The 19,694-nt window shown below is 40.0% G+C and overlaps 1 protein-coding gene across 10 annotated transcripts in view; it reads right to left on the bottom strand.

Moving 5' to 3' along the window:
- Positions 1-711: 711 nt before the first annotated feature.
- AHNAK (AHNAK nucleoprotein) overlaps positions 712-19,694 on the bottom strand; it is a 42,871-nt gene continuing 23,888 nt past the window's right edge. Inside the window, exons 4-8 of one of the 10 annotated variants that reach the window (XM_072118464.1) lie at positions 19,086-19,273; positions 14,094-18,344; positions 7,265-13,931; positions 6,198-6,730; positions 712-5,663 (exon numbers count right to left, since the gene is read on the bottom strand). In XM_072118464.1, coding sequence (XP_071974565.1) covers positions 1,533-5,663; positions 6,198-6,730; positions 7,265-13,931; positions 14,094-18,344; positions 19,086-19,273 — 15,770 coding nt within the window. In that variant the 3' untranslated portion in view covers positions 712-1,532. Of the gene's footprint in view, positions 5,664-6,197; positions 6,731-7,264; positions 18,345-19,085; positions 19,274-19,694 lie in introns of all 10 variants that reach the window. The other 9 variants (XM_072118465.1, XM_072118462.1, XM_072118467.1 and 6 more) reach the window with 9 other exon arrangements.

Raw genomic sequence — 19,694 nt, forward strand, 5'->3', positions numbered from 1 at the left:
CACAGTGTGATCCCTCTATTCTCATCTAGTGTTCACAAGTTTTGTTTAAATGCCATTAACAAAGTGTATGTAAACTTTAAGTAAATACAATGCTAACAAAATGTTAACACAAAATAAACACAGTGTTAATGCAATGTAAGCCCAATGTGTGAACAAAGGCAGAGAGATCATACTACTTGCTGTACACTTTCCTCTATTTTTTTCTGGCTGTGCTCACGTGTTGCATTTATAATATATCAACATTGTGTTTACTTTGCTTTGACATTGATTTTGTGTAAACGCTCTGTAAATGTTAATGGAATGTAAATGCAACGTGTGACCAAAGCTTCTAGATGACCATAGAGAGATCACACTGTGCCCTTGGCTCTGACACTGTCTCCTGAATGGACAGATGATCACCTTAACAGTTGCCCCCTCCTCTGCTCCAGCACCTACTCTATGTCAGTGAAGAGGATTATAATACACAGATACTGGGACTGATATCTCAGCAACCATGGTGGCTAGAAAGAAGATTCTAAGTGCCATTAGCAGCCCCTACAGAATGATATGTTAATTACGTGTGAGGTGGTAAATGATCCTCTTTAGGCCCTTCCCCTTTCTGCTAAGCCACACCCCTCATATGATATGAAAATGATATAATACATGTATACCTCCTCCAATGTGTAGATGTGTGTAGATCAAAAAAATGACACAACAAAGCGAGGAAGCAGATTATTTTTATAAAGGTTAGAAGCTTTATTTTGACTTGAACAATCCACCGTAACACATTTCTTAATGAAGTGCTTACAGATTTCTGAAGTTAAACTGTTTACTTGAAATCATATATTTGCTAGAAATAAAAGCAAATCTTTGTTTATGTCCAACAAAATACAAGCGGCAGTTTAGGTATGACAATAAAAGAAAAAATTCTTATAGTACAGATGGAGAAAAAAAAAAAAAAGCATTGAACCATTGGCTACTAAAGACAGGGATGACCCGACGCAGAAGATCAATGTCATCTTTAAATAATGTTTCTAAAAAATTGCTTATTTATGAATATTTATTCGTTTTGTGTCATTTTTAATACTACAAAATCTCTGTGAAATCCATCATTTTGAAAATAAAAAAAATTCTTATGGGCTACTTTATTGTCAAGATATCCCCGAATTTTAGTCGTCCATCTGGTTCAATGCAAATTTACAGTGTTTTTTTTTTTTTTCCTTTCTTAATAAATCTGTTTGCATCTATCTGTAAAGCCCCACAAAAGAAAACATAGACTGTAAAAGCAAGTTAAAAAAATAATATGGAAAAAATATATTTCCATGTACAAATTCTTATACTCCAAAAAAATCCATTAAACCATTCACTGCCGGGTCATGTTTCCATGTAAAATTAGTTAGGAAGGGAAAGGCTTAATGTCTGTATGGAATTTATTAGACAAAATCTACTGAATCTACTGATCACTTAAAGAATTATCATTATATAAAGGCTGCAAAATGTATGTACAAACACACAGATATATATATTTATGTACATGCTAGGTTGAGAGAGTTTCATTCTTTCTTTTTAGCAACAGTAAGTTCCACTTTGGGAAGGCGGACACCTGCTTTTGTGGCACTATCGTTGCTCGAAGATGAAGACACTCTGGACTTACGGGAAGAGAGAGAAGCTCCACTTCCTTGGACGTTTTCATCATCACTTAATGTCACCTCATAAGAACCTTTTGATTTGGATCCTAAGCCACCAAATGTGCCAAATTTGATCTTAGAATGTTTTCCCTTCTTTTTACCCCCCTCTGCAGACAATGAAGCGCCTGCATCTAATGTGCCGCTCGGTGAAGAGTGAGTCGATTCATCCTTCTCTTCACTTAAAGAGGAAGACCTGTGTCTTGTCTTTTTGCTAGTAAACAAGGAAAACTCATACTTGGCAGGCTTATCTACCTCAAGAGTGGCAGATCCTACTCCTCCCTCAACGGACCCTAAACTGGCTTTCGAACTCTGAAGTTCACCCTTTGCCCCAGACACTGAGACATCCGGGAGATTAGCATCAACTTTTCCTTTGGATTTAAAATTCAATTTGGGCATTTTTATTTTAGACTTTTTAATTTTGATGTCGCTTTCTAGATCCACATCTGCTTGTCCAGGCTTTGCAAGCTGCACATTTGCTGAAGGAAAGTCTACATCAACTCCTACCTCTCTTCCTGAGGGTTCAGGCTCAGAAGTTGTAAATTTTGGCATCAAAAGTCTGGGAAAGGTAATTTTACCAGAAGAACCTTCTAGATTCAGATCTATGGGCTTCACATTCCACCCTCCTTCAACTTTAGGACCAGTCAAATCCCCTTCTACTTTTGTTCCTTGTATTCTTAGACCACTTGGGCCTTGTAAGTATCCTGCTCCACCTGACAAGTCTCCCTTCAAATTAATATCTTGCCCACTAACATTCAACAAAGGTCCTTTTAGATTTAAGCCTGAGACTCCAGTTGAACCAGAAATCTCAGCTTCTGGTCTAGATAGAGAAAATTCCCCTTTGGGTAACTTCACTTGTGGACCAGACAGTTCTACCCGAGAGCTAGCACCCTTCACATTGATACCCGGCAAGTCAATTCCAGAGGAACTTCCAAAATCTCCTTCAATCTTTGGTCCTTTAAAACTTGTGTCAATTTCTGGCCCAGTCACTTTAGGCAAAGTGATGTCAACTGCAGGTGTTTTAATAGAAGGCCCTTCAATACTGCCATCCAGATTTGGTGTTTTTAATTTTGTGTCAAAATTTATTTCAGATCTACCAGTAGAGGAACCAGTAATACCAACTTCTGGCAAACTAATTTTGCCAGTTGACCCAGAAATGCCTAAGTTGGGAGAATTGAGATCAACATTTATCGAGCCTACTTTTTCAGCCTTAAATTTTGGTCCTTGCAAATTCACATCAATATCTGGAACAGAAATTTGGGGTGCAGATGTGTCAATGGAAAGATTGGGCAAGTCATTTTTAATACTCATTGTACCAGAGGTGCCTATATCAATTTTTGGCCCAGACAAGTCAATATTACCTTTAGAAAGAGACAGATCTGCCTCTGGCACTTCTACCTTGGGGCCTGACATACTAAAACCTGGAAGTTTAAATTTCGTCTTTTTCATCTTTATATCAGGACCTTCAATGCTACCTGCTGATGTTGTCAAGTCAACATCTGGAACCTTTACTCCACCACCAATTTCTAAGTCTGGAGTCTTGATGTCAGCTTTAGGGCTTTGAAGAGAAGCATCTCCTTTTAATTTTGGGGACTTTATATCAAACTCCACATCAGGAAAATGAATTTTCCCAAACAATGGTTTCCGCGTTTTAGGTGCTTTTAAGCCAATATCTGTTTTTATTCCTGCATCTCCACCTGAAACATTTAAATCAACGTCAGGCGCATTAAGATTTATGTCATTATCCATGTCAGGTGCATTTACATCGAAACCAGCCTTTTTACCTTTTACTTTTGGACCACTCATGTGAATTTTTGGCATTTTAAATTTCCCCTTTTTCCCCTTACCGCTGACACTTACTTCAGGTATTTCTGCATCAAAATCTACCTCAGGAACATTAACATCTACTGAAGAAGCTTTGACTTCTGCTTTAGGTGACTTTATGCCAAAACCAAACTTTGGTTTCTTAACTTTTGGCAATTTCAAACTACCCTCAGGGATGTCAACATCTACATCAACTGCTGGGATTTTTAGATCACCTTCTAGTTTTGGTCCAGTGACATCAAGATCTCCCTTCAGATTTGGAGATTTCACATTTATATCTCCTTCTAGTGTTGGACCAGAAAGATCCATATCACCTTTAAATTTGGGTCCTTTCAAACTTACTTCTGGTAAAGATACATCTGGTAGGTTCAGCGATGGCATCTTAAATTTGGAACCTTTAACTTTTCCATCAACATCTAATTCTGGAGTTTTAATGCCAACATTCGCGCCTCCATCTACTTTAGGACCCTTGAGATTTAAGTCTAAATCTGGCATGGAAACTTTTGGTAAATGGATGTCCATTGAAGGCAGCTTAAAATTTGGACCTTTTAGCTTTCCTTCTGGGCCCTCAATATCCACCTCAGGTGCCTTAATATCAACATTAGGACATGATATATCAATTTCTCCTTTAGGTAAGCTGGCATCGATATCCAGTCCATCACCTTTCCCTGACATTCCAAATGTGGGCATTTTAAATTTGGGCATTTTGAATTTTCCCTCAGGGCCTTTTAGATTGACATCTGGTGCCTCTAGTTCAAAATCTGGACCCTGTACATCACACTCAGGACCTTTTATGTCAACATTGGGACCTTTCAAGCCACCTTCAACGTTAGGACCTTTCAGATTGAGGTCAACATCAGGCATAGAGATCTTTGGCACATGCATTGTAGGCAGCTTGAACTTGGGACCTTTGACTTTTCCATCAACATCAAGATCAAGATCAGCTTCTGGGCCTTTGATATCAACTTTGGGACCTTTCACACCTCCCTCTACTTTTGGACCTTTGAAATTGAAATCAATATCTGGCATAGATACTTTAGGTAAATGCATATCCATTGATGGCAACTTAAAGTTGGGACCTTTCAACTTTCCTTCTGGGCCTTCAATATCAACCTCAGGTGCCTTCATATCGACATTAGGACATGATATATCAATTTTTCCTTTAGGTAAGCTGGCATCGATATCTAGTCCATCACCTTTCCCTGACATTCCAAATTTGGGCATTTTAAATTTGGGCATTTTGAATTTTCCCTCAGGGCCTTTAAGATTGAGGTCTGGTGCCTCTAATTCAAAATCTGGACCCTGAACGTCACACTCAGGACCTTTTATGTCAACATTGGGACCTTTCAAGCCACCTTCAACGTTAGGACCTTTCAGATTGAGGTCAACATCAGGCATAGAGATCTTTGGCACATGCATTGTAGGCAACTTGAACTTGGGGCCTTTGACTTTTCCATCAACATCAAGATCAAGATCAGCTTCTGGGCCTTTGATATCAACTTTGGGACCTTTCACACCTCCCTCTAATTTTGGACCTTTCAAATTGAAATCAATATCTGGCATAGATACTTTAGGTAAATGCATATCCATTGATGGCAACTTAAAGTTAGGGCCTTTTAACTTTCCTTCTGGGCCTTCAATATCAACCTCAGGTGCCTTAATATCAACATTAGGACATGATATATCAATTTCTCCTTTAGGTAAGCTGGCATCGATATCTAGTCCATCACCTTTCCCTGACATACCAAATTTGGGCATTTTAAATTTGGGCATTTTGAATTTTCCCTCAGGGCCTTTTAGATTGACATCTGGTGCCTCTAGTTCAAAATCTGGACCCTGTACATCACACTCAGGACCTTCTATATCAACATTGGGACCTTTCAAGCCACCTTCAACGTTAGGACCTTTCAGATTGAGGTCAACATCAGGCATAGAGATCTTTGGCACATGCATTGTAGGCAACTTGAACTTGGGGCCTTTGACTTTTCCATCAAGATCAAGATCAGCTTCTGGGCCTTTGATATCAACTTTGGGACCTTTCACACCTCCCTCTACTTTTGGACCTTTGAAATTGAAATCAATATCTGGCATAGATACTTTAGGTAAATGCATATCCATTGATGGCAACTTAAAGTTGGGACCTTTCAACTTTCCTTCTGGGCCTTCAATATCAACCTCAGGTGCCTTCATATCGACATTAGGACATGATATATCAATTTCTCCTTTAGGTAAGCTGGCATCGATATCTAGTCCATCACCTTTCCCTGACATTCCAAATTTGGGCATTTTAAATTTGGGCATTTTGAATTTTCCCTCAGGGCCTTTTAGATTGACATCTGGTGCCTCTAGTTCAAAATCTGGACCCTGTACATCACACTCAGGACCTTTTATGTCAACATTGGGACCTTTCAAGCCACCTTCAACGTTAGGACCTTTCAGATTGAGGTCAACATCAGGCATTGAGATTTTTGGCACATGCATTGTAGGCAACTTGAACTTGGGGCCTTTGACTTTTCCATCAACATCAAGATCAAGATCAGCTTCTGGGCCTTTGATATCAACTTTGGGACTTTTCACACCTCCCTCTAATTTTGGACCTTTCAAATTGAAATCAATATCTGGCATAGATACTTTAGGTAAATGCATATCCATTGATGGCAACTTAAAGTTAGGGCCTTTTAACTTTCCTTCTGGGCCTTTAATATCAACCTCAGGTGCCTTAATATCAACATTAGGACATGATATATCAATTTCTCCTTTAGGTAAGCTGGCATCGATATCTAGTCCATCACCTTTCCCTGACATACCAAATTTGGGCATTTTAAATTTGGGCATTTTGAATTTTCCCTCAGGGCCTTTTAGATTGACATCTGGTGCCTCTAGTTCAAAATCTGGACCCTGTACATCACACTCAGGACCTTTTATATCAACATTGGGACCTTTCAAGCCACCTTCAACGTTAGGACCTTTCAGATTGAGGTCAACATCAGGCATAGAGATTTTTGGCACATGCATTGTAGGCAACTTGAACTTGGGGCCTTTGACTTTTCCATCAACATCAAGATCAGCTTCTGGGCCTTTGATATCAACTTTGGGACCTTTCACACCTCCCTCTACTTTTGGACTTTTCAAATTGAAATCAATATCTGGCATAGATACTTTAGGTAAATGCATATCCATTGATGGCAACTTAAAGTTGGGACCTTTCAACTTTCCTTCTGGGCCTTCAATATCAACCTCAGGTGCCTTCATATCGACATTAGGACATGATATATCAATTTCTCCTTTAGGTAAGCTGGCATCGATATCTAGTCCATCACCTTTCCCTGACATACCAAATTTGGGCATTTTAAATTTGGGCATTTTGAATTTTCCCTCAGGGCCTTTAAGATTGACGTCTGGTGCCTCTAATTCAAAATCTGGACCCTGAACGTCACACTCAGGACCTTTTATGTCAACATTGGGACCTTTCAAGCCACCTTCAACGTTAGGACCTTTCAGATTGAGGTCAACATCAGGCATTGAGATTTTTGGCACATGCATTGTAGGCAACTTGAACTTGGGGCCTTTGACTTTTCCATCAACATCAAGATCAAGATCAGCTTCTGGGCCTTTGATATCAACTTTGGGACCTTTCACACCTCCCTCTAATTTTGGACCTTTCAAATTGAAATCAATATCTGGCATGGATACTTTAGGTAAATGCATATCCATTGATGGCAACTTAAAGTTAGGGCCTTTTAACTTTCCTTCTGGGCCTTCAATAGCAACATCAGGTGCCTTAATATCAACATTAGGACATGATATATCAATTTCTCCTTTAGGTAAGCTGGCATCGATATCTAGTCCATCACCTTTCCCTGACATACCAAATTTGGGCATTTTAAATTTGGGCATTTTGAATTTTCCCTCAGGGCCTTTTAGATTGACATCTGGTGCCTCTAGTTCAAAATCTGGACCCTGTACATCACACTCAGGACCTTTTATATCAACATTGGGACCTTTCAAGCCACCTTCAACGTTAGGACCTTTCAGATTGAGGTCAACATCAGGCATAGAGATCTTTGGCACATGCATTGTAGGCAACTTGAACTTGGGGCCTTTGACTTTTCCATCAAGATCAAGATCAGCTTCTGGGCCTTTGATATCAACTTTGGGACCTTTCACACCTCCCTCTAATTTTGGACCTTTCAAATTGAAATCAATATCTGGCATAGATACTTTAGGTAAATGCATATCCATTGATGGCAACTTAAAGTTGGGACCTTTCAACTTTCCTTCTGGGCCTTCAATATCAACCTCAGGTGCCTTCATATCGACATTAGGACATGATATATCAATTTCTCCTTTAGGTAAGCTGGCATCGATATCTAGTCCATCACCTTTCCCTGACATTCCAAATTTGGGCATTTTAAATTTGGGCATTTTGAATTTTCCCTCAGGGCCTTTTAGATTGACGTCTGGTGCCTCTAATTCAAAATCTGGACCCTGAACGTCACACTCAGGACCTTTTATGTCAACATTGGGACCTTTCAAGCCACCTTCAACGTTAGGACCTTTCAGATTGAGGTCAACATCAGGCATAGAGATCTTTGGCACATGCATTGTAGGCAACTTGAACTTGGGGCCTTTGACTTTTCCATCAAGATCAAGATCAAGATCAGCTTCTGGGCCTTTGATATCAACTTTGGGACCTTTCACACCTCCCTCTAATTTTGGACCTTTCAAATTGAAATCAATATCTGGCATAGATACTTTAGGTAAATGCATATCCATTGATGGCAACTTAAAGTTGGGACCTTTCAACTTTCCTTCTGGGCCTTCAATATCAACCTCAGGTGCCTTCATATCGACATTAGGACATGATATATCAATTTCTCCTTTAGGTAAGCTGGCATCGATATCTAGTCCATCACCTTTCCCTGACATTCCAAATTTGGGCATTTTAAATTTGGGCATTTTGAATTTTCCCTCAGGGCCTTTAAGATTGACGTCTGGTGCCTCTAATTCAAAATCTGGACCCTGAACGTCACACTCAGGACCTTTTATGTCAACATTGGGACCTTTCAAGCCACCTTCAACGCTAGGACCTTTCAGATTAAGGTCAACATCAGGCATTGAGATTTTTGGCACATGCATTGTAGGCAACTTGAACTTGGGGCCTTTGACTTTTCCATCAACATCAAGATCAAGATCAGCTTCTGGGCCTTTGATATCAACTTTGGGACCTTTCACACCTCCCTCTAATTTTGGACCTTTCAAATTGAAATCAATATCTGGCATAGATACTTTAGGTAAATGCATATCCATTGATGGCAACTTAAAGTTAGGGCCTTTTAACTTTCCTTCTGGGCCTTCAATATCAACCTCAGGTGCCTTAATATCAACATTAGGACATGATATATCAATTTCTCCTTTAGGTAAGCTGGCATCGATATCTAGTCCATCACCTTTCCCTGACATACCAAATTTGGGCATTTTAAATTTGGGCATTTTGAATTTTCCCTCAGGGCCTTTAAGATTGACGTCTGGTGCCTCTAATTCAAAATCTGGACCCTGAACGTCACACTCAGGACCTTTTATGTCAACATTGGGACCTTTCAAGCCACCATCAACGTTAGGACCTTTCAGATTGAGGTCAACATCAGGCATAGAGATATTTGGCATATGCATTGTAGGCAACTTGAACTTGGGGCCTTTGACTTTTCCATCAACATCAAGATCAAGATCAGCTTCTGGGCCTTTGATATCAACTTTGGGACCTTTCACACCTCCCTCTAATTTTGGACCTTTCAAATTGAAATCAATATCTGGCATGGATACTTTAGGTAAATGCATATCCATTGATGGCAACTTAAAGTTGGGACCTTTCAACTTTCCTTCTGGGCCTTCAATATCAACCTCAGGTGCCTTAATATCAACATTAGGACATGATATATCAATTTCTCCTTTAGGTAAGCTGGCATCGATATCTAGTCCATCACCTTTCCCTGACATTCCAAATTTGGGCATTTTAAATTTGGGCATTTTGAATTTTCCCTCAGGGCCTTTAAGATTGACGTCTGGTGCCTCTAATTCAAAATCTGGACCCTGTACATCACACTCAGGACCTTTTATGTCAACATTGGGACCTTTCAAGCCACCTTCAAAGTTAGGAGCTTTCAGACTGAGGTCAACATCAGGCATAGAGATATTGGGAGCGTGCATGGAAGGCAACTTGAACTTAGGACCCTTGACTTTCCCGTCAATTTCTACTTCTGGTGCCTCTATTTTAGGGCTATTGATGTCAACTTTGGGCCCTTTAAAATCTCCTTCTAATTGAGGTCCTTTCACATTAAGTTCTACATCTGGTACAGACACTTTAGGGCTTGTTATGTTTAATGATGGCATTTTAAATTTTGGTGATTTACCTTTTGCTGTTAAGTTAGGAACTTCCATATCAGGTCCACTAATATCAATGTCAGTTTTTGGAACCTTGATGTCAACACTGGCTGACTTACTACCTGAAAAATTAAATTTTGGGAGCCTGAATTTAGATTTCTTTACTTTAGCCTCTGGTAAATCAATGTCTATATCAGGCACACCAACTCCTAATTCTGGTCCTTTGAGACTTCCTCCCTTTGCTGTTACATCTAGGTCACCTTTAACCTTTGGCCCTTTCAGACTTAGGTCTACATCAGGCATGGATACACTTGGTTTTGAAAATCCCCAAGACGGTAACTTAAATTTAGATCCTTTAACTTTACCCTCTGGTAGTTCAACAGATAATGATGGGCTTGGCATGTTCAGCTCTGGTCCTTTAATATCAATATTTGGATTTTTAATATCTGCTTGAAGCTTAGCATCTACCCCTCCTTTTAAGTTAGGTCCTTTCACACTGAGATCCACATCAGGAATTTTAATTTTGGGACTTTTAACTTTTCCTTCTGGAATTTCAACCCCTAACTCTGGTGTTTTTATATCAAGTTTAGGTCCAGACATACCAACATCTACACCAGACATCTCTGCAGAGGGACCTGAAAATCCAAACTTTGGCATTTTGAATTTTGGCATTTTCAATTTACCATCAGATGTTTCTAGATTACCACTGGGTACTTCAAGGTCCAAACCGGCACCTTCCAAATCTCCCTCCAGTTTAGGGAGTTTAATATCAGCAGTCCCACCTTCAATATCAGCTCCTGCTTTCAATTTGGGTCCTTTCAAATTAAGATCAATATCTGGCATAGAAATCTTTGGCATATTCATATCCAATGAAGGCACCTTCATTTTAGGACCTTTAAGATCTATGTCTGGTACATTAATATTCATTGACGGCATCTTAAATTTTGGGCCTTTAACTTTACCATCAGCATCCATCTCTATATCTGGTCCAGATACTTCAATGTCAGCTTTTGGAAGATTAGCATCCCCTTCAATATTTCCCCCGGAGATGCCAAACTTAGGCATTTTAAATTTAGGCATTTTTAGTTTTCCTTCAGGCGATTCAATATCAACATCTGCCATTCCTAAATTAATTTCTGGACTTTTTAGCTCTCCTTCTACTTTGGGTAATTCATATTCAGCTTTTCCTTTCCAGTTTGGACCTTTTAAGTCAACATCAGGAAGCGATACTTTTGGAAGATTTACTGAAGGCATCTTGAATTTTGGACTTTTACCTTTTACATTAAGGTCTACATCAGGGCCTTCTAGGTCAACCTTTGGCCCCTCAATATCAACATCAGGGCATTTAACATCTCCTTCTAACTTGGGACCTTTCAAATGCAAATCTGGCATTTTTGGAAGATTTATGGATGGCATCTTGAATTTTGGACCTTTTACTTTTCCATCAAGGTCTACATCCGGTCCTTCTAGGTCTACCTCTGGCCCCTTTATGTCAACTTTAGGTCCTTTTACATCTCCTTCTAACTTGGGTCCTTTCAAATGAAAATCTGGCATGCTTGGAAGATTTACAGATGGCATCTTGAATTTTGGACCTTTTACTTTTCCATCAAGGTCTACATCAGGGCCTTCTAGGTCTACCTCTGGCCCCTTTATGTCAACTTTAGGTCCTTTTACATCTCCTTCTAACTTGGGTCCTTTCAAATGAAAATCTGGCATGCTTGGAAGATTTACAGATGGCATCTTGAATTTTGGACCTTTTACTTTTCCATCAAGGTCTACATCAGGGCCTTCTAGGTCTACCTCTGGCCCCTTTATGTCAACTTTAGGTCCTTTTACATCTCCTTCTAACTTGGGTCCTTTCAAATGAAAATCTGGCATGCTTGGAAGATTTACAGATGGCATCTTGAATTTTGGACCTTTTACTTTTCCATCAAGGTCTACATCAGGGCCTTCTAGGTCTACCTCTGGCCCCTTTATGTCAACTTTAGGTCCTTTTACATCTCCTTCTAACTTGGGACCTTTCAAATGAAAATCTGGCATGCTTGGAAGATTTACAGAGGGCATCTTGAATTTTGGACCTTTTACTTTTCCATCAAGGTCTACATCAGGGCATTCTAGGTCTACCTCTGGCCCCTTTATGTCAACTTTAGGTCCTTTTACATCTCCTTCTAACTTGGGACCTTTCAAATGCAAATCTGGCATTTTTGGAAGATTTACAGATGGCATCTTGAATTTTGGACCTTTTACTTTTCCATCAAGGTCTACATCAGGGCCTTCTAGGTCTACCTCTGGCCCCTTTATGTCAACTTTAGGTCCTCTTACATCTCCTTCTAACTTGGGGCCTTTCAAATGAAAATCTGGCATGCTTGGAAGATTTACAGATGGCATCTTGAATTTTGGACCTTTTATTTTTCCATCAAGGTCTACATCAGGGCCTTCTAGGTCTACCTCTGGACCTTTTATGTCAACTTTAGGTCCTTTTACATCTCCTTCTAACTTGGGACCTTTCAAATGAAAATCTGGCATGCTTGGAAGATTTACAGAGGGCATCTTGAATTTTGGACCTTTTACTTTTCCATCAAGGTCTACATCAGGGCATTCTAGGTCTACCTCTGGCCCCTTTATGTCAACTTTAGGTCCTTTTACATCTCCTTCTAACTTGGGACCTTTCAAATGAAAATCTGGCATGCTTGGAAGATTTACAGATGGCATCTTCAATTTTGGACCTTTTACTTTTCCATCAAGGTCTACATCAGGGCCTTCTAGGTCTACCTCTGGCCCCTTTATGTCAATTTTAGGTCCTTTTACATCTCCTTCTAACTTGGGACCTTTCAAATGAAAATCTGGCATGCTTGGAAGATTTACAGATGGCATCTTGAATTTTGGACCTTTTACTTTTCCATCAAGGTCTACATCAGGGCCTTCTAGGTCTACCTCTGGCCCCTTTATGTCAACTTTAGGTCCTTTTACATCTCCTTCTAACTTGGGTCCTTTCAAATGAAAATCTGGCATGCTTGGAAGATTTACAGAGGGCATCTTGAATTTTGGACCTTTTACTTTTCCATCAAGGTCTACATCAGGGCATTCTAGGTCTACCTCTGGCCCCTTTATGTCAACTTTAGGTCCTTTTACATCTCCTTCTAACTTGGGACCTTTCAAATGAAAATCTGGCATGCTTGGAAGATTTACAGATGGCATCTTCAATTTTGGACCTTTTACTTTTCCATCAAGGTCTACATCAGGGCCTTCTAGGTCTACCTCTGGCCCCTTTATGTCAATTTTAGGTCCTTTTACATCTCCTTCTAACTTGGGACCTTTCAAATGAAAATCTGGCATGCTTGGAAGATTTACAGAGGGCATCTTGAATTTTGGACCTTTTACTTTTCCATCAAGGTCTACATCAGGGCATTCTAGGTCTACCTCTGGCCCCTTTATGTCAACTTTAGGTCCTTTTACATCTCCTTCTAACTTGGGACCTTTCAAATGAAAATCTGGCATGCTTGGAAGATTTATGGATGGCATCTTGAATTTTGGACCTTTTACTTTTCCATCAAGGTCTACATCAGGGCCTTCTAGGTCTACCTCTGGCCCCTTTATGTCAATATTAGGTCCTTTTACATCTCCTTCTAACTTGGGACCTTTTAAATGAAAATCTGGCATGCTTGGAAGATTTACAGATGGCATCTTGAATTTTGGACCTTTTACTTTTCCATCAAGGTCTACATCAGGGCATTCTAGGTCTACCTCTGGCCCCTTTATGTCAACTTTAGGTCCTTTTACATCTCCTTCTAACTTGGGACCTTTTAAATGAAAATCTGGCATGCTTGGAAGATTTATGGATGGCATCTTGAATTTTGGACCTTTTACTTTTCCATCAAGGTCTACATCAGGGCCTTCTAGATCTACCGCTGGCCCCTTTATGTCAATTTTAGGTCCTTTTACATCTCCTTCTAACTTGGGACCTTTCAAATGAAAATCTGGCATGCTTGGAAGATTTACAGATGGCATCTTGAATTTTGGACCTTTTACTTTTCCATCAAGGTCTACATCAGGGCCTTCTAGGTCTACGTCTGGCCCCTTTATGTCAATTTTAGGTCCTTTTACATCTCCTTCTAACTTGGGACCTTTCAAATTAAAATCTGGCATGCTTGGAAGATTTACTGATGGCATCTTCAATTTTGGACCTTTTACTTTTCCATCAAGGTCTACATCAGGGCATTCTAGGTCTACCTCTGGCCCCTTTATGTCAACTTTAGGTCCTTTTACATCTCCTTCTAACTTGGGACCTTTCAAATGAAAATCTGGCATGCTTGGAAGATTTACGGATGGCATCTTGAATTTTGGACCTTTTACTTTTCCATCAAGGTCTACATCAGGGCCTTCTAGATCTACCGCTGGCCCCTTTATGTCAATTTTAGGTCCTTTAACATCTCCTTCTAACTTGGGACCTTTCAAATGAAAATCTGGCATGCTTGGAAGATTTACGGATGGCATCTTGAATTTTGAACCTTTTACTTTTCCATCAAGGTCTACATCAGGGCCTTCTAGGTCTATCTTTGGCCCCTCTATGTCGACATCAGGGCATTTAACATCTCCTTCTAACTTGGGACCCTTCAAATGCAAATCTGGCATTTTGGGAATATTTACTGAAGGCATCTTAAATTTTGGACCTTTTACTTTTCCATCAAAGTCAGGTGCTTCAATATCTACTTCTGGTGCCTTAATGTCTACATCCCCTTCAATCTTGGGACCTTTGATACCAAGATCAGGTTTAGATATCTTAGGAAGATTAAAATTCATTGAAGGCATTTTAAATTTGGAACCTTTGACTTTAGCATCAGGGGCTGCAATGTCAAATTCAGGCCCCGACACCTCCATATCAGCTTTAGGAATATTAACATCCATTTCAGTAGATTTAACACCATGTCCTGATATACCAAATTTTGGCATTTTAAATTTGGGAATTTTTATTTTTCCCTCTGGACCTTCTATATCAACGCCTGTAATTTCTGCATCAAGTTCGGGGCCCTTTAAATCAACACCAAGACCCTTTATATCACCTTCTGCTTTGGGTAAAGAAACCTCTGCCCCTCCTTTCCAATTTGGGCCTTTCAAGTTCAAATCAACTTCAGGCATAGAAACTTTTTGAAAATTAACTGAAGGCATCTTAAATTTTGGACCTTTTACTTTACCCTCAAGGTCAAAATCTAGGGCTTCTGGCTCAACCACAGGTGCCTTTACCTCCACCTTAGGGACTTTTAAATCTCCTTCAATGCTAGGACCTTTAATATTCAGATCAACATCATGTTTGGATTTTTTTGGCAGATTAAAATTCATTGAGGGCATTTTAAACTTAGAACCCTTCACCTTAATTTCTGGTGCTTCGATATCTACATCTGGCACAGACAGATCAAGTTCAGCCTTTGGAAGACTGATATCACCTTCAGGGCCTTCAACATTTTGTCCTGAAAAACCAAAGCTTGGCATTTTAAATTTAGGCATTTTGATCTTTCCTTCTGGACCTTCAATCTTTAAACCAGTATCAATGTCTGGTATGTTTATGTCAGCATTTGGACCCTCTACTTCTCCTTCAACCTTAGGAAGAGAACCTTTAGCTCCTCCTTTCCAATTTGGGCCTTTCAAATCCATGGACACATCTGGAAAATTCATTGAAGGAATCTTGAATTTTGAATCTCTAACTTTCCCTTCAGTATCTATATCAGGCAAGTCTATGTCTAACTCAGGTGCTTTAACTTGTACTTTTGGGCCTTTTATATCTCCTTTAACCTTAGGACTTTTCAGGTTTAAGTCAACATCTACATTTGGAGAGCCTAGTTCAACTTCTGGTGCTTTGATGTCAAATTCCGGACCTTTTAAATTCACTTCAGCTTTGGAACCAAACTTGGGCATTTTAAACTTTGGCATCTTAATCTTTCCTTCTGGATCTTTTATGTTAATATCAGGGGCTTCTAAATTAACTTCTGGAGCCTTAATTTCTACATCTGGACACTTAATTTCACCTTTCAAATCACTTTCTAGTTTTGGACCCTGCAAGTGTAGGTCAACATTCGGCATAGGCATTTTTGGACCTTTTATTTCAACATTGGGACCTTTAACCCCTCCTCCTAGTTTAGACCCTGTCAAATTCAGATCAACACTAGGCACTGATATCTTAGGACCTTTTAGACTAAGATCACTATCAGGCATATTTAGTGAAGGCAGTTGGAAGTTTGGACCTTTCATTTTCCCCTCAAGGCCTACCTCTGGTACCTTAATGTCAACTTTAGGGGCTTTCAGATCTTTTTCAAAGGTAGGACCTTTTACGTTCAAGTCTAAATCAGACATGGACACTTTTGGCAGACTTACACCTTGCATTTGTAATATTGGACCTTTCACTTTACCACCAAGGTTTAAATCTGGAGCCTGAAGATCAGCCTCAGTACTTTTGATGCCAAATGTAGGAGATTTTAACTTTCCATCCAATTTAGGGCCTTTAAAGCCAAGATCAACCTCAGGCACTTTTGGTAAGCTGACATTTACAGAGTGGGTAGAACCATCAACATCCATCTTGGCATCAATGGTATTCACATCTACTTTGGGTAGATTTACATCAACTTGTGGTCTTTCAAAGTTTGAATCAGAAATTCCAAACTTTGGCATTTTAAATTTGGGCATACTAATTTTACCTTCTGATGCCCCTAAATCAACCTTTGGAACTGCAATGTCAACATTTGGTACTTTAATACTGCCGGTAAGAGCTTCCAAATTTCCTTCTATTGTAGGCCCTTTCAGATCAACTTTAGCTTTTGGAAGTTGAACTGGTGGCACTTCAAACTTTACATTTTCAACCCTCCCACCAATGCTTATATCTTTAACCTCGGTCTCAACTGTGGGACCCGTAATGTTCACTTTAGGCTTTGATATATCTATTCCTTTAGGGCCTTTCAGAGTAACGTCCATATCAGGCTTAGGTATTTTTGGTAAAGACACACTTACAGATGGCTTAGTTAGATGACCTCCATCAACACTCCCCACCTGACTTGTTATATCTAGAGATGGAGTTTTCACATCAACACTTGGACCTTTCAGGTCGATGGCTCCTCCACTCACAAGATCAGCTTGTGGGCCAGATAAATTTATCCCACCTTCTAGTTTTGATTCTGGCACACCAAATCTAGGCAGATTAAATTTTGGCATTTTGATATTTCCTTCTACAGCTCCCACTTCTGTAGTTTCTACATGTCCCTGTCCAACTTCAGTAGCAATTTTAATCTGTGGACCTTTGACACCAAAATTTAAATCACGTTGAAGTCCAATGTCTGAAACTTCAGTCTCCATTCTCCCGCTAGAACCTTTAGTGTCTATACTTACTTTAGGCATGTCAATTTTCGGTACTTTAACCGCCCATTTCTCACTTTTACCATCAAGGCTTAAGTCAGGTTGTGAGAACTCTTTGCTTGTTTCTGAGAAACCAAACTTTGGCACTTTGAAGGAGGGTATATTTATTTTACCCCCAGAGTTTTCAAGCTCGATATCAGTTCCTTTGAAATCCACAGTCGGTCCTGCTAAGTTGACATTTGAAGTAATCGCCTTTCCTTCAAATCCTGGAGTGATGTCCATGTGAGCACCAGTAGCTGCTAATCCATCTCGACTAGAGTGACTGAGCTTGAATTGTTCATCTAATTTTGGTCCCACAGACTGTGTAGAAGAAATGTTTATATCGGTTTCAGGTATTCTAACCTCAGGCGACTTTATATCAAACTTGGCACCTTTAATCGTTGTACTGGAAGTCTGGAAGCCAATTCTAGATGTAACTGAGCCAGTGCCCTGACTTTCTTTGATATTCCCAGCTGCTGTTGAGGCATTATAATCTGGCGTTTTTACCTCAAGTCCAATGTCTTCTGATGCACCCCTAAAATTAGGGTCTCTTAAACCGAAATCATGTTCTGCTCCAAATCTTGACATTTTCACATCAATTTTCTTTTCGTAACTCTGGAACTTTGGTCCAGAAACACTTATATCCGGCAAATGGATGCCTGCAGAGGTTTGCCTACTAAGTTCACCTTCAGGATATTCAAATTGCGCCCCACTCTGTCCTTGATATCGCACAGTGGTGGTGTGAACATTCATAGTATCTCCTGGTAGGGAAACGCTGTACTCCCCACTTGTCTGTCTGCTTTTCCCTGACACATCAATACCAGGAATTCTGATCATGGTTTTACCTTCTTCTGTCTCCACACTAGTTTTTGAAATCTCAGTTATTTCATGACGAGGGATCTTGATTTTGTATTCAGGGCTACTTATATCAATCTCCTTTGTGTCTTTTGATCCTGTCACATCCACAGTATATGCAGTAACTTTTCTAGTAACGGTGATGGTCCTTGTCTGGGTCTCTGGTTCTAGACCATCCTCAGACTTCAGTCGTGGCTTAATCTTTTTGGTGTAAATCCGTCTGTATTCTTCGTCATCTCCACTCTAAAAGACAAATACACAGGGGTATTTTGTTGAATGCACATATAGCTACGTCCTCATCTGTAACTGTAGTTCATAGCAAGTAAAATTGGACACATCAAGTTCATCCATAGTAAATGGATAGAAACTCAGGGTGATACGGCTGCAAAAGTATGTCTTTCAGGAAGATAAGGGACTGGTGCTTAAAAAGGTTGTTGAATTGGCTTAAAAGGGTTGTCCAGTCACAACAAGTTAGACCCTATCCACAGGATAGGGCTAACCTGCTCATCCGTGGGGATGTACTTTGTTGTACCCTTTTTGTACTCCAAAAGGATAAGCAGCAGGGTTGGGTTATCTCCTTCAGCACCATAGAGATGAATAGAACAGCATAGTGCATGTGCGACCAGCTGCTCTGTTCATTGGGGTACAACTGACCCCCGTTCTCGTGATCCATAGGGGTCCCACCACTTAGATCTCCACCAAACAGCCTACATGGGTAAGGGCTAACTTCATGTGACTGTACAGCCCCTTTAAACTTCTTCAACAGGGTTTGGAAACTCACAGCTTAATACACTAGATAGTAGCTACAAATAGTTCTGCACCTATTCAACCTCATTGAGCAAGAAAGAAGAATCAGACTCTCATCCCGTTCTCTCTACTTTTTTCATATGCCCTATTCTTCATTATATGCATACAAAATAATTTCAAATAGTAAAATGAATAAAATTTTATATGTAAGACAATTTTCTCTTTGGGATCACTCACCAGAACAACATCTGGACTTTTCAGGCTGAAGACGTCATGTGAATAGGTGACACCAGGCTGAGGGGATCGATCCCCTTTTCTGTGTAGTTTGAGGCCCACGGTGTGTTGCCCTACGTTTGCCAGTAGCTTTTCAATATCCTCTGATGACATGTTGTCAAAGTAGACTGTGGCGCCAACAACCTGGTCACCTAAACATAGGTATAGCAAATCAGTTATAAAGAAGGTTTTTGGTAACCAGGTAATCTTCACTTAAGACACAAATTCACAACCTTACTGATCAGTAATCAGTTGGCTTAGTAAACAATGCAGGATTAGAGATGTGCTCAAGACTTAAAGGGGGCCATGGAATACTTACCTCATACTTACCATGTTACAGTTCCGTGTCTCTCTCCCGTAATTCCTGCTTTCAGTACTGTGCCCAGCTGAAAGTTCTGAGGGGATGGCTGGAACCGCTTCAGCCAATGAGTGGACTTATCTGACTTCGGATGTCACTTCCAGTGACCATGAGAAGTCACTTACTTTGTATACCCCAGGAATGAGGATGCTACTCATTGGCTGAATTGGATCCCATGAACTTCTAGCCAGGTGCCGTAATGAAAACTGGAATTT

Source organism: Engystomops pustulosus, chromosome 7, assembly GCF_040894005.1.
Source record: "Engystomops pustulosus chromosome 7, aEngPut4.maternal, whole genome shotgun sequence".
Taxonomy (NCBI): domain Eukaryota; kingdom Metazoa; phylum Chordata; class Amphibia; order Anura; family Leptodactylidae; genus Engystomops; species Engystomops pustulosus.